Here is a 24811-nt window from a genome sequence, read left to right as displayed (position 1 = left end):
GTATTCATTGATGGGGTTTGAATCTTTAATGTATGATCTCAATTTTCTTCAAAATTAATGTTGAGTAGTGTCCAGTTTATGTATATATACACTCAAACTATTTTAGTGATGTTACTGTTGGCAAGTACAGCAGAATGCCTCATTCTTCTTTGAATAATGTCGTCCGATCTTTTATATGGACACAAACAGGCAGAGTTGTCTCTATCATCTTATCCAAAAGATGGTGCCTCTAACAATGCAGCACTTCCACCATCTTTCATAGAAGAAAAATAGTTCTGGAGAATAGCAGTTTGGCTTAAATGTTGAAATGAATATCTGGATTTAAAAAGGCAGTATGATTCCTAGCTTCGCATTATTTCACTGTTGGCCACAGTTTGCCAAAAAAATCCTAAATTTGCACTAATTTTACAAAGAAGCAATTCACCATTTCTAATTATAAAATTTTTGTTATAGGTCTCGGTGTGGGTATGCAACCTGGCGTTGGATTAGGTGTGCAGCCAGGCATCGGATTAGGTGTCCAGCCTGGCATCGGATTAGGTGTCCAGCCTGGCATCGGATTAGGTGTCCAGCCTGGCATCGGATTAGGTGTCCAGCCTGGCATCGGATTAGGTGTCCAGCCTGGCATCGGAGTGGGTAATTTACTGTCTTTTGAAAGACACTTTCCTCCATTGAACTCTTTCTAAATTGTATAAATCTGTCTCATCCCAATTCAGTGCAAATGGAAGTATCCAATGCAGAGTGAAATTCATATCAAAAGCAAAAGGAAAATAACTGCATTTGTCAAGGATGCAGTACAGAAAGCTTGATGGAGTGCAGTTTATAAATCTGTTAAGAGAACATGTTTGTGCTCTAAATGAATGGGGTTTTTCTACTCCTGTGTTACCAACCTGGCATATTCCTTTCTATTAAAATGAATCGAGTGAAATTCATAGATAGTTGAAGGCAAAAGCAAAGAAACTGGAATAACAAGGCTGCTAATGTCAGGCATAGTGGTACTCAGGGAATAGTCACACCTTAAAATAACCTGGATGAGTGCATTAAAAAATAAATGATTCAAGTTTTCTACAGTCCAGTGGAACAGGCACTTTGTCAATCTATGAGGCTCCCTTCAGTGAAGAATATTTGCATCGTTTATTTGACTCACTGTAATCAAAACATCCTACTTTGCAGCTGTTTGTAGCTGGGTCACGCTCAATTAATTGACTAAGATTTTGAATTTTGTCCTGAGCCTAAGATTTACCAAAGGGCCCCAAAATGTAGAAATGGAGAACTTCCCATAACGAATTTACTGGAGTCTTGATATAAATAATGTATTCACCCTCAAGAAGATCCCAAAATACTTTAGAATTTTCAGATTCCTTATTCACATAAGATTGATAGTTTTTAAAGCGTTTTTCTTTTTTGTGTTTCTGCAATCATCTGTTTAAATCTACAAAGCTCGAAGGCATTACTAATGTAAGATTTCAGTGTTTTTTCATCATTAGTTCAAACCTACTACAACGTAGCATAAGCAAAACAGTGCCATCCCATTTGACTGTCACACATACCTACATGTCATTAGTTCTAACTCATTCATTCCCTGGCAATTGGGGGATAGTGAGCTGTGTTGGGAGAGATGTGAGCAATATCGGGAGGGTGGTGAACTATGTCGGGAATAGGGGGTGCTATGTCGGCGGGTCAGCTGTGTGGCAATAAGGTTGAGCAGCACTGGGAGGTATGAGCTGTGTGGGAGTGGATGAGCTTTGTCGGGACTGGGTGAGCTGTGTTGGGGGTTGGTGTGAGGGGTACGTTGAGGGGTGTGGTGAGCTATGTCAGGGTTGCAGTTATGCTGGAGTATTTTGATATTCCACCTGAGCAGGATTTATGCCTGCTAGGGACAGCTCTAAGTGAATAGGGGAAGAACAAGGCTTAGCATAGGGCAAACCGCCCAAGGTTGCATCTTTACAGGTTCAGGGGGAATCATCGGCGAGGACTTCGGTTATGTGAGAAAGCAAATTGTTGGGTCCAAGGAAGAGAAAGATGAAGAAAAATAAAAAACTTACAGCACAATAAAATTCCAAGCATTTATATGATCAGATCTTGTTCACAGCTTTACGCTACCATCACACTGGGGAGTCACTGTTCATTCACCACATTTAGGGCTATGGTTTCAGCATAAATCAGTTCCCCTGAACTTCCAATGTCATTGCAACCCTCAGTAGCAGTGAATGTCTCAGCACTCACTGCTATTGGGACCAGAAGATCTGGACCAATGTTTCTACTTGTTGGGGAGTCCAAAGTTAGAGATCATAAATATGAAACAGTCACCAATAAATCCAATAGGGGCTTCACGATAAACTACCCAGAGTGATTTGAATGTGGAACTCACTACCACAATAAACATTTGAGGCAATTAACACGCATTCACTTAAGGAAAAAAATAAACTCAAGGGAGAAGAAGATCAAGTAGACCTGGGCATACTGTGATTAAGCACAAGCTTTATTCGACATACAGCATGTTCATCAGTCCCTACTGCTTATACCAGGCATACTCTTGTGAACCAGATTTTCTCACAATGGGCAATGCCTGATATGACATCTAACAGATTTTGGGACAAGTGAGCACCCAAAATAATATCAATGTGTTAGTGAAACAGTTAAGCAAGTTCTATGGGTTAGCAGAGAATATCAAGAATAGTGTAAGGAACCTTAACTTGAAAGCTGCTGTTAAATGCTTGTAAAACATAAAAAAGCAGTTCTTATATTGTTTTTTTAAAACTATTTGATCTTGAAACTAAATCACGCCATTGGGATATTTTGAGAGTTTGCAAGTGTTTCTAGTTCAGAAAATATTAAATAAACTTGCTAAAGACAGCCAGGTCCTCTTAAGAAATTCTTAATCACAAATTTTCAGTAGTTGGGCATTTACCCATTGGAAATCACAGATCAACAAAGACGCAATCTTTAAAATTTGTGTAAATGAGGAAAATATTGGAAAACCTATTTCTCAGGAATGCTGTGTTGTTATAATCTTCAAAATGCGTCTTGTCACACCTGTATACGGACAGTCTTGGCTGTATCATTACCTGTCAATTCTCTATCATTTCAGGTGGACTTGCTGCATCTAAAGCTGCTAAATATGGAGGTAAATCTACCGACTACTGACATATTCACTGCTCTACATAACTGCTAAATTATTATCTTTGAGGGTCGAAAGAAAGCCAACATTAGGTTAAAGAGAAAGCAATTTTCCTGCTATATGTAATGACTATGTGGGAAGCACTTTCATGTTAATGACCTGTAGTTTGCTAATTCTTGGAACATCAAATCAGCCAAATAATACGGTAGAACTAGTAACATGAGGCAGTAAACATCATGGCAGGATTTTCTGCCTGTCGGGCAGGCGGAGCCGGAGTGGGCGCCCGATTGGGGCCACGCTGCCATTTTACGTGGGCGGACCAATTAAAGCCCGCCCAGCATGATGCGCATCCGGAAGCACTGTGCAGAAGTTTCCCCGAGGCACCTCTATTAGTTTTAAGTCCAAAAAGTTTAAATAAGTGGCAAGAAAATTTTTATGACATGTCCCCTCATGTGAAACTGTCACATGAGCTCGGACATGTGCATTAATTTCAATAAAAACTTCTGTCAAAAACTTAAACTCATCCATGAAACCTCATCCCGTCCGTGGATAAGGTTCCATGAAAAATGCAAAGGCCGCCTGGGCTCTTTGCCTGCCCGCCAACCTTAAGGTTGGACAGACAGCTCCGTTAGTTAGTTTAATTGAGAGTTAAATGGCCTTAATAGGCCTTTGACAGTTCAGCGGGTGCGCAGCTGACTCGGGTGCGCATCTGCCGAACTGGAAGTCCGAATGAGGCGCCATGACGTCACCACGCATCATTTTATGCCTCGGCAAGTGAGCCCCACCCCCGCTCACCAAGCCAAAGATTCAGCCCCATGAGTATTCATTGATGGGGTTTGAACCTTTACTATATGATCTCAATTTTCTTCAAAATTAATGTTGATTAGTGTCCAGTTTATAAATATACAGTCAAACTATTTTAGTGATGTTAATGTTGGCAAGGACAGCAGAATGTGTCATTCTTCTTTGAATAATGATGTGCACGTAAACAGGCAGATTGGTCTCTATAATCTCATCCAAAAGGTGGCATCTCCAACAATACAGCACTTCCACCATCTTTCACAGAAGAAAAATAGTTCTGGAGAATAGCAGTTTGGCTTAAATGTTGAAATGAATGCCTGGAATTAAAAAGGCAGCATGATTCCTGGGTTCACATTATTTCACCGTTGGCCACAATTTGCCAAAAAATCCTAAATTACACTAATTTTACAAAGAAATGATTCTCTATTTCTAATTATTAAAATCTTGTTATCTCAATCTAGGTCTTGGTGCGGGTGTGCAGCCTGGCATTGGAGTAGGTGTGCAGCCGGGCGCTGGATTAGGAGTCCAGCCTGGCGCCGGACTAGGTGTCCAGCCTGGCATCGGAGTGGGTAATTTACTCTCTTTTGAAAGACATTTTCCTCCATTATACTCTTTCTACAGTGTATCAATCTGTCTGATCCCAATTCTGTGCAAATGGAAATATCCAACAGAGTGAAATTAATATCAAAAGCAAAAGAAAAATAACTGCAGATAGCTGCATTCAAGGATGAGGTCTGGCAAGGTTGATGGATTGCAGTTTATAAATCTGTTAAAAGGACATGTTAATGTTCTGAATGAATGGGGTTTTTCACTCCTGTTACCAGCTTGGCATATACCTTTCCATTAAAATGAATCGAGCGAACATCATTGATAGTTGAGGGCAAAAGCAAAAAACCTGGAATTGCAAGGCTGGGTATATCAGGTGTAGTGGTACTCAGGGAATTACTACACCTTAAATAACACTGCATAGGCATATCAAAAACTAAATTATTCAAGTTTTCTACAGTTCAGTGACACAGGCAATTTGTCAATCCCTGAGGCTCTGTTCAGTGAAGGATATTTGCAGCTGTTGATTAAACTCACTACAATCAAAACATCCCAATTTGGAGTTATTTGTAGCCTGATTACTCTCACTTAATTGACCATGGATTTGGATTTTGTCCTCAGCCTAAGAGTTAACAAAATGTCCCAAAATGTGGAAATGGGGGACTTGCCATGGGCCAGGATTTTACGGCCCCGCCATGGTGTGTCTGCCCCCGGCAGATGCAGCGAGTCATTTAAATCTATATTCAGTTCAGCAGGACCATAATATCCTGACGGGCAGGAGGGGCCGTAAAATCCTGGCCATAATGGTTTACTGAAATCTTGATAAACATGATATATTCAAGTCTAAGAGGTGGATTTTAAGTGTGGAACTTGGGACTGTTGCCAACTGTCCTGCACATGTGTAAAATCCAACGTGATGACTTCAGGTCCCAAACCCAACCTCAACATGCCAGTTTTCCACAGTACAGAAGTCGAGTAGGTGCCAAAATCAGCAACTGCCCGCCATTTTTATGAAAACCATTAAAGGGCAATTGAACTTGTTAACGAGCCAATTGACCTGAATAACACATTGCCGATGCCATAATCCGATGGGTGCATGGGAAACACTTTCAGTGGGAGTTAAGGCTTTTTCCAAGGTAAGTGCTGCAAATGCAGGTATGAAGGCTGCAAGTGGGACTGTGGCTGACTTCACCAAAACAGGTCAGAGAGACTTTGATACTGCATTTATTTTTCTTTCAATTATAACTCCATTATTGCCTGAGGGCAGGGGAACAGCTTGAAGGTGTTGCAGACAAAGGTGTGGACTGCAGCATTTGTGGCTGGTACCTATTGGGAATAGTCCATTCTGTGGCAGCCTCTTCCTCTAGAGTGGAGGCGAAGGAGAAGGAGGAGAGCGGCTGGCCAAGGGCAGGTGTGCCCTGTAGTCCAGCAAGCTGCCTTACCTGATGGTGAACAAGGGCCTGCAGAGGGGATGTAACAGCAGCTGCCAGGCAGAAAGAGGAGAAGGCACTGTCAAGCCAATAGAGTCTATTGGCCAAGGCTCACATACTTGAGTGCCTGTGCCTCCAAAGACTCTGACTGTCCAGGGAGACAGTCAAACCAATCTGTGATATGCTGGCTGCTGACATCGCATCTAATTGTGCAGGTGGGCACCCGATGCCTGTGACCTTGAAGGTCACAGTGGCCCTGAGATTTTTCACCACAGGTCCTTCCATGCATCATCTGGAGACTTGTGTGGGATGTCACAGCTGCCTGCGCATCACTGCATCAAGATGGTGACAGATGCCCTGTTTGGGCGTGCCCATGCATTTATTTCATTCACTGATGACAACGCCAGTCAGCTTGATAGAGCCAGAGTCTTCAGCAGTATTTCTGGTTTTCCAAAGGTGCAGGGCATAGTAGACTGCAAGCATGTTGCCATTAACCTCATTCTGGGCAGCCAGTGGCATTCGTAAACAGGAAGGGATATCATTCCCTTAATGTGCAGCTGGTATGCAAGCACAGGCAATGCATCATGCTGATCTGCACACGCTATGCGGGCAGAGGCATGATGCCTACATACTGAGGCACTCTGATCAGGCCGCAAGCTTTGGATGGCTGACTACTGGGGGGGGCAAAGGATACCCTCTTATGATATGACTTATGGCACTGGTACGGAACCCATGGATGGAGCCTGAAAGGAGATACAGCGAAAGCCGTACATCCACCAGGGCCCTCATTGAGTAGACCATTGGTCAAATGCAATTCCAATGTCTTGACCAAATGTAATATTTCCACGTTTGCTGACAACACAAAACTAGATGGGAATGTGAGCGGTGAGGAGGATGTAAAGAGGCTTCAAGGTGATTTAGACAAGTTGAGAGTGGCAAATACATAGCAGATGCAATATAACGTGGATAAGTGTGAAGTTATCCACTTCGGTAGGAAAAACAGAATTGCAGAATATTATTTAAATGGTGATACAGTGGGAAATGTTGTTGTACATCAGTCACTGAAAGCAAGCATGCAGGTGCAGCAATCAGTTAGGAAGGCAAATGGTATGTGTGCCTTCATTGCGAGAGGACTTGAGTACAGGAACGAGGATGTCTTACTGCAGCTATACAGGGCCTTGGTGAGACCACACCTGGAGTACTGAGCGCAGTTTTGGTCTCCTTACCTAAGAAAGGATATACTTGCCCTAGAAGGAGTGCAGCGAATGTTCACCAGACTGATTCCTGGAATGGCAGGATTGTCATACGAGGAGAGATTGGGTCGACTAGGCCTGTATTCACTGGAGTTTAGAAGAATGAGAGGGATCTCATTGAAATGAATAAAATTCTGACACGGCTGGATGATGTTTCTTTTGGCTGGGGGTCTAGAACAATGGGTCACAGTCTCGGGATACAGGGTAGGCCATTTAGGACTGAGATAAGGAGAAATGTTTTCACTCAGAGGGTAGTGAACCTGTGAAATTCTCTACCACAGAGGGCTGTGAAGCCAAGTCATTGAATATATTTAAGAAGGAAATAGATAGATTTCTATACTCTAAAGGCATCAGGGGGCATGGGGAGAGCACGGAAATATGGTATTGACATAGAGGATAGCCATGATCATATTGAATTGTGGGGCAGGCTCAAAGGGCTGAATGACCTAATCCTATTTTTATAATCCTATAATTTTCTATGTTTCAATGTTTGACAGATCAGGTGGCACGCTGCAATATGCAACTGTGAGAGTGTCACTTATAGTCATGATATGCTGTGTGCTTTACAAACTGGCCCTGCAGAGAGGGGAAGTCCTGGCAGAGAACAATTTGAAGGAGACAGCCCCATCCCCTGCTGACGATTCCGATGAAGACGAGTGAGCCACACCAGCCAGGTGTGCAGGCCAGCCTGTGGGAAAGTCTGGATGCAAGGGAGACAAGAGACACTTATAATGAAAAGATTCCATGAGCAATGTGTCTGCAACACAACAACAACAACTTGGCCTTTGCCACCTTCTCATGTATTCTCCCTCTCATGTATACCAGGGCTGCACCTGCTAACAACGAATAATGTCTTGCTGTGGGACTCACACCAATACAAGCTCTGTTAACACCATCTAGTCCATTCAAATTAAAACCATCACATCACACACAGAGAATGCATCAATGCAGCCAGAACATCATGTTCAAAGAGCACTCATTTAATAACATAGCTAAATAGCATTATTCAAAACTCACATATGAAAATCACCAATGTGAACCCATGTGAGTCTAATGTGATTTCCGGATTACTTTCAGGGTTATATGCCACGGTGTTTCCCTCTTGCTTCCTGCCATGCTGGAGCCAGGCTTCTGACTCTTATGCACCTTTGCCTGCGATGATTTTGGCTGGAGTCTTCTGGTTGCCTAAGGCTGTGAGAGCCCTGGCATGATGGGCGCCTCCTGCACAGTGGCAGGAGGCTCATCTGTCACCGCAGCAGTCAGATGCATTTGTGCAAATGGCAGAGGGGGGAGCAGGGGCTGCCTCCATCAAAAGCACCCTGAGAGTTGCCCCCCAATGGCTGCAGTAACTGCTCATCCACTGCCGTGAGGTTCATTTGGCCCACCCTGCTTTCCTGACAGTAAGCAGGACCTGGATGTGACTCCAGGCTCCTCATCCTCTTCTCACCCTGGTTCTGGGCACTGGAGACCATAGGACTTCTGAAGATGCGCTTCAGATGTTTGGACCGTTCAGGTGGCTCACTACAGTACACTCTCGACAAGGTTTCCTGCATTATCACAGCATGTTGCACCTGTTAAATCTGACAATGCAAAGAGGTGAACCCCTGCCAGAGGATGAACTGGAGGAGGATGAAAGCTCATCGGAGGATGAAGATCCGGAGGCCCAGGAACCTCGGGATGCTGCTGAGGGTCAGTATGAGCGTGATCACACTATGGAGGAAGGAAGATGCGGGAGACGTTAATTGCTGATAGGTTCCAGCAAGAGTAAAGTCAAGTGAAGGAATATGGCCACAACTCTCCTAGCCCTCAATGCCATTTTCTGTCATCTCAGGGCATGTCTACCCACTTGCAGTGAGTCCTGCATTCACAACCTGTGCGTTCTGGCCTCATGAAGCGCCAGGGCATGATTTTGCTTTGGCCTGTGGGGCCCTGTAAGTGAGCTCACTTTGGGAACTGAGAGCCCAGTGAGGAAAAAGAGCAATGAGAGAAGACTTGAAGTCTTCGCCGCCATCTAATGATGCACGCATTGCTGCGACTGAGATGTGGACATGCCTAGGGATCTCCTCCTCCTGTGCATGTCTTTTCATCTGCTACTACCACTGAGGAGACACAAATGCTGCTAGATTATCAATGCTGATGAGCTGCCCTCACTCAATGGTGTTCCTTAAGGTTGAAGGGTTAGAAACGCTTACATCATACACTTGCAATAAAGATTTAAACACATCTCCCTGATATCACATAAGGGTGCAGAGACTAGTTCAACTGAGGCTGACATCACAGAAATGTGAATCTCACAGTGGAACACTATCACTAAGTGGGAGGATGGTTATGCCTCGAAATAAGAGGATTCTGAAATTCAAAATCACAATGCCTTCAGTTGCCAAGGACATTCACATAACCATCACGTGTTTGCAAAACTGCCATTTCTTTGCATGTGTAGCACACCTGTGACCCAAAATGACATCAATTTTTTCTTAACTTTCCTAACTCTACCACTATGCCTGGGTGCAGCCCCAACATCTGCAGCAGCGGTGCAGACAGCCTGCTGACTGCTACGTCCTGATGTCTGTGATGACCTTGGCAGACGTCCTCTGGTGGCCCGTGGCCTGGAGGGCCCCGACCGGTAAGGGTCACCTGCTCAGGGGCAGAAGCGTCCTCAGCGGCCTGAGAAGCTGGAGTGGATGGGGTCACAGGCAGAGGGGACTGTGAGCGGCTGCACACCCTTGGAAGGTACTGAGATGAGGCCCCCCAGGGCGTCCGGCTGACGCTCACCCTCCCTGTGGGTGCCCGAGGGCCCTACCCTGGCTCCTGCAAGAGCTGGTGCACCTGGAGTGGGGGGTCAAGGTGCCTCATCCCCATGTCACCTACATCTTGATGGTGCCCACCAGGATGTGTGGCCATAGAGGGTAGGGGTGAACTCAAATACAGCAGTACCTGCTGGACCAAGGTCTCCATGGTGGTTGCCAGCCTTCCCATGCTGACCTCGAGGAGCTTGCATGTCAGAGCCATGACATCAGACACAATGCGGACAGACATCTCCATCGTTCGCTCTAGTCTGCTGAGTGGCTTTCGAATCTCTGCCTGATGTTCCAAAGCCTGTCGTTGCATCTCCAGCATTGAGTTGCCGGCCACTTCCAGAGGCTCACCACCTGACACAGACTGAGCGGATGGCTGGTGTCCAGCAGTCCTCCGATTGCCGGAGACCTGGGCTGTCCCTGCCTCCGACTGCTGTGGGGATTGTGTCAGTCAGGTGTCCACAGAAAGTGAGCCCAAGCCTAATCTACAGCTGTGCCCCACCAACATGTGTGTTTCTGAACTGGTGGAGGGTGTGTGTGAGCGCCATGACGGTTCTCCCAGAGCTTCCTCTTCAGATGTAGTCTGGGGGCTCACAATGGTGTTGGACTGGCTTGGGGGACTCGATTTGCTGGTGCCAAGAGAATAGAAAATAGAGTTTCATGGCGGAATATTCCTTGCCCCCGGCATCGGGCGTGTTCGGTGGCATGAGCGGACAATACGGCAAGGTGGTCAGAGATAGGTTCCGTGACATCATGAAACCAGTTTGCGACCATCCGCTCAGCTCTTTGATGGTGGCATGAGGAGGGGGATTTGGTTGGGGGGGAGGGAGGGGGCCAGTGGGGCAGTCTGGTGCCAGGGGAGCAGAGAGGAAGGACTAAAGTGGGGAAGTCCTGCATTGAAAATGCTCAGGACATTGAGGTGAGCGTGATACGTGAAGGATCCTCATGCATGGGAGAGTGCTTGCACGAGGCTCCGAAAGGCCCTGCCACACACACACTTCTCCCTCCAGAATCACTCATTGGCCAATTGCTCCCTCTGCGATGACAGAGGTCGAGGTTGAAGGACTCATTGGTAAAGGGGACTTGGAGGGAGAGGACAGCCTCTGTGATTACTGTGTGGATGACCCAGCAGTGTCCAGCTGCCACTCCTTCTCCCTTTAGGTGCCCAGGGGCCCCATCCTGACTCCTCGAGGGGCAGGAGCACTAGGAGGGATGTCGAGGTGCTCCGTTTCCCTCTTGTGTTGCCACTGCAGGAACTCATCCATGTAGTGCAGGTCTGCACACATCTCCGTGATCTGCTGGAGCAGGGTCTTCATGGCAGCCATCATCCTTCCCGTGAAGACCTCCAGACGTACACATGTGAGCACCACTCCAACTCGCAAGCCACTCTATTGAGGTCTTCCAACAGCTCTGTGTGATGTTCCCACACCTTCTGTTGACTCTGCAGGATGGGTTGGAAGGCCAAACCCAGAGGTTAGTCATCTGACTGGGACCTCACAGATGCCTCTTCCCCAGCTGTACTCCGAATGCCAGTGAGCTCGGCTGAACCTGCCTCCTCCTGCTGCGGATACGTGACCGTGCGGTGAACACCAGATTGTGAACCCAAACTTGCTCTAGATCTACGTCCCACCAAGGCGTGTGTCCCTGCGCTGGTGGAGGGTTTGGGTAAGCGCTGTGACGGATCTTCCAGGCTGCTTATTTCCAGCTCTTCAATGGAGGTGGTGTCCTCTTGGCTCGGGGTGAGGACCTGGATGGAGCTAAGGGTGTCGGTCACTTGGCAGAGCTTCCTGTGAACCAAAGTAGAGATAATTCGTGCATGGCAACAGAGTCAAAAGTAGGAGAGAGAGCAAAATCCTCATGACACTGTTCACTGCCCACCTCACCATCACTGCAGGCATGGTCCATGTCCTCACTAGTCAGCATGATGGCACACCTCAAAGTAAATGAGGGGCCTAATGTGGGCCACTCCATCCCCAGTCTGGGACCTCTCCCTGCTGTTGTGAGCAGGCTTCTCCTGAATGGGAACAGATGGAGAGAGTGTGAGCAGGACACATGGTGCTGCATGGAATGTTTGTGTGGTGAGCGAAGCCACGGACAGGAATGAGGACGCGAGCTCAAGACGATAGGAGCCTGGTGGAGATGTGAGTGTGTGTGTGAGAGTTAGTAGTGCTGTTGCTTGATGTGTGAGATCCCTGTGGATGTGTGATGGATTTGTGGTGTGTGAGTTGAGAGTGATGAGAAAAGTGACTTATCCTGGTGGAACAGATGAGACCACTTATCCTGTTGCAGCACTGGGTGGCTGTCCTCTTCTGCAGGGCGTTGGCGCTGACCACCCCTGTCACCGCCTGCCATGCTGGATTGGTGATGCTGCTGTTCATCCTGCGGCCCGATTCTACATTCCATATTTTTCACATTTGTGTTGTTGCAATCACCTGTTTGATTCTAACTTTGAAGGCATTACAAATGTAAGAATTCAATGTTTTTTCATCATCAGTTCAAACTTCCTACAAGGCAGTATAAGCAACACAGTGTCATCCTATTTGACTGTCACCTACATATCACTGGTTTTGGCTCATTGATTTCCCTGCTATTTGTGTTGGAGGGATGGCCAGGTGTGTGGCAGCAGTGAGCTGCATCGGAGTGGTGTTGAGCTGTGTCAGGAGGGGTTGGGCAGTATCAGCAGGGGAGGTAGAGATGAGCTGTATTGGGAGCAGGTGAGCAGTGTCCAAGCCACTCACCATCCTGACTTGGAAATATATTGTCGTTCCTTCACTGTTGCTGGGTCAAAATCCTGGAACTCCCTCCCTAACAGCACTGTGGGTGTACCTAACCACAAGGACTGCAGCAGTTCAAGAAGTCAGCTCACCACCACCTTCTCAAGGGCAATTAGGGATGGGCAATAAATGCTGGCCCAGCCAGCGAAGCCTACATCCCATGAATGAATAAAAAAACCCTCTTGAAAAATTCTTAGTCACACATTTTCAGTAGTTGGGCATTCACCTAATTAATGGAATTCAGAAGTCAACATTGGCTCAATTTGAACAATTTGTTAATGAGAAAAATAGCTGAAAACGTATTTCTCAGGAATACTGTGTTGTTGTAATCTTCTGAATTCTTCTTGTCATACCTGTACACAAAATCTTATCTGAATTATTATCTGTCAATTCTCTATCATTGCAGGTGGAGCTGCTGCATCTAAAGCTGCTAAATATGGAGGTAAATCTACCTACTACTGGTCTACATAACCGTCAAATTATTATCTTTGAGGATAGAAAAAAGCCAACTTAATGTTAAAGAGACAGGAATTTCCCTGCTTCATGTAATGATGACATGTGAGAAGCATTTGCACATTAGTGACCTGTACTTTGCTAATTCTTGGATCATCACATCAGCTGAATGATCTGGCATAACCAATAACATGAGGCAGAAAACATCACGCAAATTCTTTGAACCTTCATTATATGATCTCAATTTTTTTCCAAAATTAGCATTGAGTAGTGTCCAGTTTATAAATATGCAGTCAAACAGTTTTAGTAATGTTAATTTTGGCAAGAACAGCAGAATACCTCATTCATCTCTGGATAGCGCAGTCGGACCTTTTATATCCATATAAAAGGCAGAATGGCCTCTGTCATCCAATCCAAAATATGGCAAGCCCAACAATGCAGCACTTCCTCCATCTTACATGGAAAAATAATAGTTAGGGAGAATAGAAGTTTGGCTTAAGTGTGAAAATGAATGTCTGGAATTAAAAGGGCAGCAGGATTCCTGGGGAAGAATTTTCCCATCGGCGAGCGGGGGTGGGGCTTGCTCGCCGATGCGTAAAATGACTCACGGTGACATCGGGTGGGTATCCCGACGTCACCGCGCATCACTTAGATTGTCAGTTCTGCGGGCACACAGCCAAGCCGTCTGCACGCCTGCCGAATTGTCAAAGGCCTATTAAGGCCATTAACAAAGTAATTAAAGTTGTTAAGAATGCTGCTCGTCCAACCTTAAGGTTGGCGGGCAGGCGAAGAGCCCAGGCGGCCTTCACATTTTTCATGAAACCTCATCCACGGGCAGGATGAGGTTTCATGAAGGATTTATTAATTAAGTAAAAATTTTTGAAAAAAATTAATGGACATGTCCCAGGTCATGTGACAGAATCCCTCCGCCTGCGCAGGGCAAATGCAGCGCTTCCAGTCGCACGTCACGCTGGGCGGGCCAAGCAAAATGGCGGCATGCACCCGATCGCCCCCGCACAACCCCCCACAATGGGGAGAAAATTCAGCCCCTGGATTCACTTACTCCACTTCTGACCACAATTAGCCAAAAAATCCTCAATTTGCACTATTTTATAAAGGAATAATTCATTGTTTCTAATTATAAAATTTTTGTTACCCCAATGTAGGTCTTGGACTAGGTGTGCAGCCTGGCATTGGATTAGGTGTGCAGCCGGGCGCTGGATTAGGAGTCCAGCCTGGCATCGGAATAGGTAATTTACTGTCTTTTAAAAGACATTTTGCTCCATTATACTCGTATATCACACTGCCCTTTTAGCCATTGTTCCCATGCCTTTTCCATTTCTCTTCTTATCTCGTTATTCAAGTGATTTTATTTCAGCATGCCTTCTTCAGTATTGATATTTTTCCATTTTCTTCTTTCTTCCATCTTTGTAAAGTGTATAAGTCTGTCTCATCCCAATTCTGAGCAATTGGAGGCATCCAGCACAGAGTGAAATTAATATCAAAAGGAAAAGAAAAATAACTGCAGATAGCTGAGTTTATCAAGGATGCAGTATGGGAAGGTTGATGGATTGTAGATGAAAGTCTGTTAAAAGGACATGTTTGTGTCCTGAAAGACTGGGGATTTTCACTCGTGTGTTACCAGCTTAGCTTATTCCTTTCAGTTAAAATGAATTGGACGAACATCATAAATGGATGAGGGCACATGCAAAAGAAACCCAAATAACAGGACTGGTAATATCAGGTATAGTGGTATTCAGGAAATTATCACATCTTAAATAACTCTACATGAGTGCATTAAAAAATAAATGATTCAAGCTTTCTATAGTTCAGCAAGACAGGAAATTTGTCAATGTCTGAGGCTCCCTTCAGTGAAGAACATTTGCATATGTTGACTCAACTTACTGCAATCAAAACATCCCAATTTGCAGTTGTTTGTGGCCTGATCACTCTCAATTAATTGACTAAGATTTTTGATTTTGTCCTGAGCTTAAGAGTTACCAAGAGGTCCCAAAATGAAGAAATGGAGTACTTCCCATAATGATTTAAAGGAAGTAGCTGCAGAGATAGTGGAGGCATTGGTCGAAATATTCCCAAACTCACTGGATTCCAGGAGCGTCCCACTGAATTGGAAAACCGCTAATGTGACAGCCCTGTTCAAGAAGGGAGAGACACAAAAAAGCAGGAAACTATAGGCCAGTCAGCCTAACATCTGTTGTTGGAAAAATGCTAGAGTCCATTATTAAGGAAAAAAGCAGGACATTTAGAAAAGCTTAATGCAATCAGAGTCAACATGGTTTTGTGAAAGGGAAATCACGTTTGACAAATTTACTAGAGTTCTTTGAGGATATAACAAGCAGAGTTGATAAAGGGGAAACAGTAGATGCAGTGTATTTGGATTTCCAGAAGGCATTCAATAAGGTGCCACATAAAAGGTTATTGCACAAGACAGGAGCTCACAGTATTGGGAGTAATGTATTAGCATGGATTGAAGATTGGTTAGCACACAGAAGGCAGATAGTCGGGATTAATGGGTCCTTTTCAAGTTGTAAAGATGTAATTAGTGGAGTGCCACAAGGATAGTCTGAGAGCCTCAATTATTTACTATCTACATTAATGACTTCGAGGAGGGGGCAAAGTGTAATTTATCCAACACAAAAACAGAAAATGCTGGAAAAACTCAGCAGGTCTAGCAGCATCTGTGGCGAGAGAAACACTTTTGTTTTTCTCTCCACAGATGCTACTAGACCTGCTGAGTTTTTCCAGCATTTTCTGTTTTTGTTTCAGATTTCCAGCATCCGCAGTATTTTGCTTTTATTTTTGTAATTTATCCAAATTTGCTGATGATACAAAAATAGTTGGGAGGGCATGCTGTGCTGAGGACATAAGGAATCTGTAAGGAGATATAGATAGGTTGAGTGAGTGGGCAAAAACTTGGCAGATGGAGTTTAATGTAGGAAAGTGTGAGGTCACGCACTTTGGTAGGAAGAATCAAAAGGCAGACTATTATTTAAATGGAGACAGACTCCAAAAAAGTGCGGCATGGAGGGTGTTCTTTTGCATGAAACTGGGTGTTCTTGCACATGAAACACAAAATGTTAGCATGCAGGTGCAGCAAGTAATTAAGAAGGCAAATGGAATTTTGGCCTGTATTGCTAGGGAGTTGGAGTTTAAAAATATGGAAGTCTAGTTACAACTGTACAGGGTGTTGGTAAGGCCGCAGCTGGAGTATTGTGTACAGTTTTTGTCCACAAATTTAAGAAAGAATATACTAGCATTAGAGGTAATTCAAAAGAAATTCACGAGGCTGGTTCCTGGGATGAAGGGGTTGACCTATCAAGAACGGCTAAACAGGTTAGGCCTTTATTCATTAGAGTTTAGAAGAATGAGGGTGATCTTATTGAAATGTATAATATTCTGAGGGGGCTTGACAGGGTAGATGTTGAGAAGATGTTTCCACTATTGGGGGAATCTCGAACTAGGGGATATAGTTACAGAATAAGGGGACACTCATTTAAAACTGAGATGAGAAGGAATTACTTCTTTCAGAGGGTAGTAAATGTCTGGAATTCTCTACCCCGGAGAGTTGTGGAGGCTAAATCACTGAAAGTATTTAAAGAGGAGGTAGATAGATTTCTAAAATATCGAGGAATTGAGTGCTATGAGGAGCTGGCACGAAAGAGGAGTTGAGGCGTGGGGCAGATCAGTCATGATCTTATTGAATGGCGGGACAGGTTTGAGGGGCTGAATGGACTACTCCTGCTCCTATTTCTTATGTTCTTATGATTTACTGGTGTCTTGATTTTTTTGATATATTCAAATTCAAGAAGACCAAGAGACTTTAGAATTTTCATATTCCTTGTTCACATAAGACTGATAGCTTCTACATTCAGTGTTTTTCCTCTTTGTGTTGTTGCAATTATCTGTTTGAATATACCACACTTGAAGGCATTACAAATGTAAGATTTTAAAGTTTTTTCATTAATCAAACTTCCTGCAACGGAGTGTAAGCAAAACAGTGCCACCCTATTTGACTGTCACACATGCTTACATATCACTGGTTCTGACTCCTTATTTCCCTGACAGTTGGGGGGTTGGTGAGCTGTGTCAGGAGGGGGTTGAGCAGTATTAAGAGGGGGGCGCGCTGTGCCAGGAGGAGGGGAATGAGTTCTTTTGGGAGGTGGGGTGAGCTTTGTAGTGGCGTGGGGGGTGGAGTTGAGCTGGACCCGGAGGGGTTTGAGCTTAGTCGGGAGCAGGTGAGCTGTCCTGTTTGAGGTGAGCTGTGATGGGCATGCAGTGATATGCACGGAGTGGGGGGGTGAGGTGGTGTGTTGAGCTTTACCAGGGTTGCTGTTGTGCTAGAGTGCTTTGACATTCCACTTGATTTACTTAGGGCTGCATTCCTGAGCAGGTTTAACGCCTACTAGGAAGAGTTCTGAAGTAAATCAGAGTAAAAAGCAGGGTATGGATAGGACAAACTGCCCAGGTTTATGTGCTTACATGTCCAGGGGGAACATCAGCAAGAGCTCCCAAGGATCCATTTCTCGGGTATCGGAAGTTCCTGATGTCAGTGTTATACCTGCTCCCCGGAGCTTCCGATGCCATTGTGACCCTGGCGTTCACTGCTGTTGGGATCGGAAAATCTGGACTTATGTTTCTACTTGTTGCGAAGTCCAAAGTTAGAAACCATAAGTATAAAACAGTCGCCATTAAATCCAATAGGGAATTCACGATAAACATTTTTACCCAGAGAGTGGTTAGAACGTGGAACTCGCTACTACAGTGAGTAATTGTGGCAATTAGCTTGCATGCATTTAAGGAAAAATAGATAAACACAAAGAAGAAGATCAAGGAGACCTGGGCATATTGTATTTATGCGTAACCTTTACTTGACGCACAGCAAGTATTCTTGTGAATGGGACTTGCCCGCTATGCCCAATGGATTCATTTGGCTGATGTGATATTTCAAGAATTAGCAAAAATTATGTCACTAAGAAAATGTAATCATTATGTCGAGCAGGAAAATATCTTTCCCTTTAACATGAAGATGGCTTTATTCTATCTCGAGATTCAACTCATTGCAATCAAAATATCCCCATTTGGAGTTGTTTGTAGCCTGACTAAGAATTTGGATTTTCTCCTGAGCCAAAATGTGGAAATATAGGACTTCCCATAATTTACTGGGTCTTGATATATACGATATATGAAGTCTAAGAAAATCTCCAAGAGACTTTAGTGTTTTCAGATTCATGGTTAACTTAAAACTAATAGTTACAACATCCAGTGTTAGTCCTCTTTGTATTGCTGCACTCATCTGTTTGAATCTAAGTCCAAATGCATAGCAAATGTAAGATTTCAATGATTGCTCATCATCAGTAGATCAAACTTTCTATAGCTCAGTGCAAACAAAATAGAGCTATCTTATTTGACTGCCACATGTAACTACATATTGCTGGTTCTGACTCATTGATTTCCTTTGTTGCCTATGAAGGTTTACCCTGTCTCTGCACAGCCTTGCAATTCTATTCAACCCTAAACCAACACAGTGTTTTGACATCTCCAGAACATTTGCCTGATAGTTAACTTCACCTTGTCTGAAACCATTACAGATGCCTTAACAGCCTTGAGGGTAATTTCCCACCATTCACAAACCTTAGCTAATTTATATACCACTCCCTCACTAAACACAAATGATAACAAACATAAGTTGCATTTATATCGTTTCTTTCCATTGATCCTGTTTGGACCCAACTGCATTGAGTGCTTGTGCCCCAGCAAATCAATTTCAAAGTCTTCAGCCTTGTTTTTAAATGCCCCTACAGCCGTGCTTTTTCCTATATATGAAACTCCCCCTGCCATATACATGAGTTAGTTTGAAAATTGAATTCTGTTTTAAAAATATGAATTTGTCTCAAAAACACAACTGGTTTACCACTATCCTTTAGAGAAGGAAACTTGCCGTACTGCCTGATTTAGCTAATATGTGAATCCAGTCCCCCACCAACTTCCTTCAGAAATGGTCTAGAAAGCCACTCAGCCTTGCTATCTTTCTCCCTGACTTTAAAAGCTATTTCCTCACTTCTTCCTACCTGGTATTCATTTCACCTTCCACTTATTCATAGGGAGAATTTTCTCCCCGTCGGGTGGGCTAGTCGGGAGCAGGCGTGGGCAGGCTGTGATCGGCTACGTGCCGCCATTTTACATGGGCTGGCCAATTAAGGTCCGCCCAGCATGACGCACACCCGAAAGCGCTCAGCACTACCTGTGCAAGCGGGGGAGAGGAGGGAGAGTCGGGGCCTGCGCTCTTACGCACATGTGCGCGAAAAACTGTAGAAACCTCCCTGAAGCACAGAGTTGCCTCAGGGAGATTAACTTAAGTTTTAAACCTGGAAAAAATAAAAAAAAATAAAATTATTCAGACATGTCCCCTCATGTGACAGTATCACATGAGCTGGGACATGTTTATGAATTTTCATAAAAGTTTTTATTTAATTATGAAATCTTCATGAAACCTCATCCACGTTTCATGAAAAATACAAAGGCCGCCTGGGCTCTTTGCCTGCCCGAGAACCTTAAGGTTGGAGGGGCAGCTTTCTCAATAGGCTTAATTAATTTATTAATGGCCTTAACAGGCCTTTGACAGTTCGGCGGGTGCGCAGCTGACTCCGAACGGAAGATGAGAATGATGCGTGGTGACGTCGGGACGCACGCCCGACATCACCATGCGTCATTTTACATGTTGGCGTGCGGGGCCCGCCCCCACACGCCAAACAGAAGATCTTGGCCCATGTTCTAGCTCTTGTGTGCTAGAATAGAAGTTCTTTAATGAATACGAGTAAAGTCAAAAGATTAATGTATACTAAAGTCAAATTCTCCAAAGATGCATATTAGATTCCTGAACCCAGCTAAAACTTTAACGTATTTCATTTAACAAAGCCTTGATACATCAGACAATGTTTTGACTAAAAATTCAAACAAAAGCAGTTAAAGCTGGTCTGTTCTGTAAATCAATACCAGAACTGCTATTACGGGACCTGTCATTCTGTGACTCAAACAAAATTCACGGGGTGGAATTTTCCTTGCCCGTTGACGGCAGGCGTGTTTAGCAGTGTGAGTAGACAACATGGCGAGAAGGCCAAAAATCGGTTTCATGACGTCGTGAAACCAGTTTGCGATCATCTGCTCTGCCAGTCAATGGCAGGCCGCGTTTCCCACCGTCGGACGTTGGGAACTTCATTGTAATACATTTGCAGCTAACTGGAGTCATCCCCCCCAACGCTGGATCATCCAACCCGATGTGTTTCACAATAGCATATATAAGGCGTGCACTGACAAGCTGAACTTCGAGGAGAACTTGGAGGTGAGTGCACAGTAATATTGCGCAGAGCTCACCAAGGTCGCCTGTTGGACTTTAAGGTTGAGGCACCATGCATTCAAGAGAGGGCACAGGCAAGCCACTTTTTCCCAGCTGGCTGACTGTGCGGTGCCGTGGTAAGGGCTGCCCTGTGGCTGAGGCGAGTTTGGAGGGGGTGGAGAGGCAAGTTGTGGGGTGAGGAGAGGGGGTCAACAAGAGTTGCACTGCGGTTGAGCCAACTTGGAGGGGGCAAGGGCTGCACTGCAGTTGAGGAGTCTTGCGGGGGAGGGGGCAAGGGCTGTCATGCAATTGATGGTAATGCTCAAGCACATGCAGGGTGGGGGGAAGGAAAGCGGCCAAGCATTAGGGAAACCTTGTATAAAGTGACTATTCCTCCACCGATGAGACAGTTCAGACACAGCCACATTGACATGCTTGGAGTTGGGCCTCCAGCTTTTCTGCCCAATCAAGCAACGCAGAAGGATGAAAGTACCACCAAGTGTTCCAGAGCTTTTCATCCCTCGGGCATGACTGCAAACTAATAGGCACTTTACTGGATTGCAGAATAATTGGACGACTGGGCAAGTTGTACAACTTCCTTGCTAAAGCTGGCCACAGAGCAATCCCTGTGGAGGTGCTCACAGCCCCATGCAATATCATCATTCAGGTTTGGACCAGTCTCCCCCATGGTTCAAGCTAACAGTGCAGTCTTGCACCACCGGTTAGGAGAATGCCTGTGCCTGAGCTGAGAGCGCAGAATGCAGTCCAATGGGCAAAGCTGCTGTCAATTGATCAGATATAGCGGGGCGGAGGAGGGTGGGGTTTCAGGTAGCCATGCAGCGCACTAAACTCTGGTCATCCAAGTGGTGGCCAGCACACTCCAGAATGCATTAAGGGGCCTTCACACTTAACCAGGAGAGGTTCTTTGGACACCCAAGCTAACCCACATGTCTCTCTTTCATCCTGCTGGAGGAGTACATCAGGAGCATGGAGCCTGGTAGCCTAGCTGTATGCCTCACGGTGTACAGAGAGCGGAGAGTGTAAAGAAGGAGAAGAGAGTGACAATGGTGCCTGGCTGGGCAGAGGGAAGAGCAGCACCCTCAGGAAGAAGGGGCAACTGGGGCTCCCACACATGACACTGAAGAGTCACTTTGAGCCATCACTCGTCGGCGCCTAGCCAGACACAAGGTCTATAGATGCTACCTTTCATTCCTGCAGATGACTGAGAACCATTGTCACTTAAGATTGCGCATGTCTAGGGAACTGTTCGGTCACATCTGCTACCTGCTGCAGGGTTTGGCGCCATGGGGACATGGAGGGCATCCACTGCCCGTAACCATGAAAGTGACTGCGGCGCTCAATTTTTACACTTGTGGCTCCTTTCAGTGCTCCACAGGTGACTTCTGTGGGATATCACAAGCCTCTAATCCCAAGTGCATCCATGAGGTCATGGATGCCATCTTCGCAAAGGCACATAACTCTGTGCATTTCGCCGGGGACCAGAAAAACCAGGATGTAAGACCACTGGGGTTTGCCCAGATCTCAGGTTTCCCACAGGTGCAGGGTGCCATAGACTGCACTCACATGGCGCTCAGATTTCTGTAGCAACAAGCATTCAATTTTGTCAATTGCAAGGGCTTCTACTTGCTGCATGTTCAGCTGGTGTGCAACCACAACAAACACATCCTGCAGGTCTGCGTTCCATTCCCAGGAAGTGTCCACAACTCCTACATTCTCAGTCGATCTCAGATCCCTGACCTTTGCCAGAGTCCACAGAGTGTGCAGGGATGGCTCCTCGGGTACAAGGGCTACCCACAGAGCACGTAGCTGATGACACCCGTGCGGCAGCCTCAGACTGCAGCAGAGTAAATTGCACACATGTGACAATCAAGACACCCCAGATCACCCAAGAGTCAAGACCAGCACAAGGATATTTGTCACTCTAGGTGAATGTTCAGCCTACCGCCCCCTCAGAACCACCTCCCCTCCCCTGACACACACACACACAAACACACAGTCTCACTCTCTCTCTCTCAATTAACTTTTAAAAATGAATCACTCACGGGTACCCACTGTTCTGCAGTACCAATGTTCCCTCAGCACTACTCACAAGATTTGCGTGCTCCTGCACCTCTCGTCAGACCTCAACACCTACATCACCATGAAATCACCAGGAACTTCCTGATTGGTTGAAAGCATGGAACCGGCATTTTTGATTAACCGGCATCACCCATTACCTACGCATGCCAAATAGACAAGCGACTTAAACAGTAACAAAATGTTTAAATTAACATTTTTGCATTCACATTACATGTAGCGAGGAATCATCCCAGATTTGCACAAAGTGCGGTAGATGACGAGAAAAAAGTTGTTTGGCCCGTTGGCTGCAATGGCGGTTTTTCACACCGTATCGTCCCATTCCTGCCTCATTAATTATACAATGATAGTAAACACTCCATCTCACTGGCGAGCAGCCTCTGATTTGCCCGCCACGCCATTACCTCACCACTTCCTCATTCCGGGTACCATATTTAAACTGCAGCCGCGTGCACACTTCTCAATGCTTCAGCCCAGGAGGGCACCAGTGAAGATGTGGCCCCAAAGCCAAGAAGAGTGCAGCCTCACTATACAGCGACACATCCCTAGGACACCTTCTGGACACCATGGAGGCCCGCCACGATGTCCTCTACACCTACTCTGGCCTCAGGAGGCCCATCAGTCTCACCACTCCAGCATGGGAAGCGGTGGCAGAGGTGCTCAGTGCCAATGCAGCACACAAGAGGTCGGCCATCCAGTGCAGAAAACGGACGAATGATCTCATCTGTGCCACCAGGGTAAGACAGCCATCTTATTACCTAAACACACACACTCACAAGGCCATCACACATTCACTGGCATCTCACTCACTGCCAGCTCAAGAGACATCACTATTCACTCTTTCACACAGACCCTCACATCACCATCTGGCCTCATCACCTCTGGTGACTGCCTCCTCAGCCCTCACCATCTTGAGGTCACTTACACAGATCAACATGTGCGCCACTCACACCCTGGAATCCCCCCTTCCCCAGTACAGCCCTTGCCCTGCAGCCTCTTCCCTTGCCTGAGGCCACTTCTCTCCCTTCCCCAAAGCAAGCCCTACCCCTGCAGCTGTTGAAAAGCCACCCCTGCCTTACAGATGGTCTGGTAGGTAGACACTTGCCCCTGAGCCCCACTAAAAGTGATGTGGTGCTGCCTGTGAAGCCTGGCGCTAATGGCTGCGAGTGCTGCCCGAAGTAAGGTAGGCAAACAAACCTCGAAGTTCCGAGCGAAGTGCAGCTTGCCAGGTGCACGTCGTTTATGTACAGTTGACGTGCCGGGATGATCCAGCGTGGGGGATGATTCCGGCGAAAAGGGTTTATATTGAGAAGCTAAAGTATTGAAATTAGGTTCCCGACGTGTGGCAGCAGGAAACACGGCCTGCCGTTGATGGGTGGAGTGGACGATCGCAAACTAGTTTCACAATGGCATGAAAACGATTTTTGGCCTTCTTGCCATATTGTTTCTCCCTCCCTGCCCACCATGACGCCCAGCGCCAAAGGGCCAGAAAATTCTGGCCATAGACTTATTTAGACTTTGGGAGAAAATCTTTATAATTCATATGCGACAGGCGGTCAAACATACAATTGGTGGGGAGGTGGAGGTGTTGTGGTATTGTCACTGGATTAATAATCCAGCAGCCCAGGATAATGTACTGGGGGCCTGGGTTCCAATCCCACCATGGCAGATGGTGGAATTTGAATTCAGTAAAATTTTGGAATTAAAAAGTCCAATGATGCCCATGAAATGATTGCCATAAAAAAAACAGGTTCTCTAATGTCCTTTCAGGAAGGAAATCTGTTGTTCTTACCCTCTACATGTGACTCCAGCAAATAATGACTAATAAGGAAGGAAAAATTAGATTTTGAGAGAAATCTAGCCAGAAATATAAAAACAGATAGTAGGAGTTTTTATAAATATTTTAAAAAGAGAAGAGTTAATAAAGTGAGCATTGGTCCTATAGAAAGTGAGTCTGGAGAATGGAAAGGAGATGAATTGAACAGGTATTTTGCATCAGTTTTCATGATAGAGGATACAAGTAATATCCCAGAAGCAGCAATAAACCAGGAAATGGAAGTGGGGAAGGAAGTCAGGAAAATTACAGTCATCAGAGAAGTGGTACTGCGTAAATTGTTAGAGCTACGGACTGACAAGAGCCCGTGTCCTGATGGACTTTATCCTAGGGTCTTAAAACAAGTGTCTAGTAAA

The 24811-nt window shown here is 45.5% G+C and overlaps 1 protein-coding gene across 26 annotated transcripts in view; it reads left to right on the top strand.

The window, feature by feature from the left end:
• The window catches only part of LOC144684561 (uncharacterized), a 336148-nt gene that overhangs the window by 252932 nt on the left and 58405 nt on the right, over positions 1-24811 (top strand). For 11 of the 26 annotated variants that reach the window (XM_078548490.1, XM_078548497.1, XM_078548493.1 and 8 more), the window contains 5 exons: positions 454-633; positions 3089-3124; positions 4381-4488; positions 13124-13159; positions 14337-14420. The exons of 4 other annotated variants lie outside the window; for them this stretch is intronic. In XM_078548490.1, coding sequence (XP_078404616.1) covers positions 454-633; positions 3089-3124; positions 4381-4488; positions 13124-13159; positions 14337-14420 — 444 coding nt within the window. The remainder of the gene's footprint in view (positions 1-453; positions 634-3088; positions 3125-4380; positions 4489-13123; positions 13160-14336; positions 14421-24811) is intronic. 11 more of the 26 variants (XM_078548499.1, XM_078548508.1, XM_078548505.1 and 8 more) reach the window with 8 other exon arrangements.

This window comes from Cetorhinus maximus, chromosome 9, assembly GCF_964194155.1.
Source record: "Cetorhinus maximus chromosome 9, sCetMax3.hap1.1, whole genome shotgun sequence".
Taxonomy (NCBI): domain Eukaryota; kingdom Metazoa; phylum Chordata; class Chondrichthyes; order Lamniformes; family Cetorhinidae; genus Cetorhinus; species Cetorhinus maximus.
The sequence above is the reverse complement of the archived record's forward strand: the minus strand, read 5'-3'. Positions and strand labels throughout refer to the sequence as shown.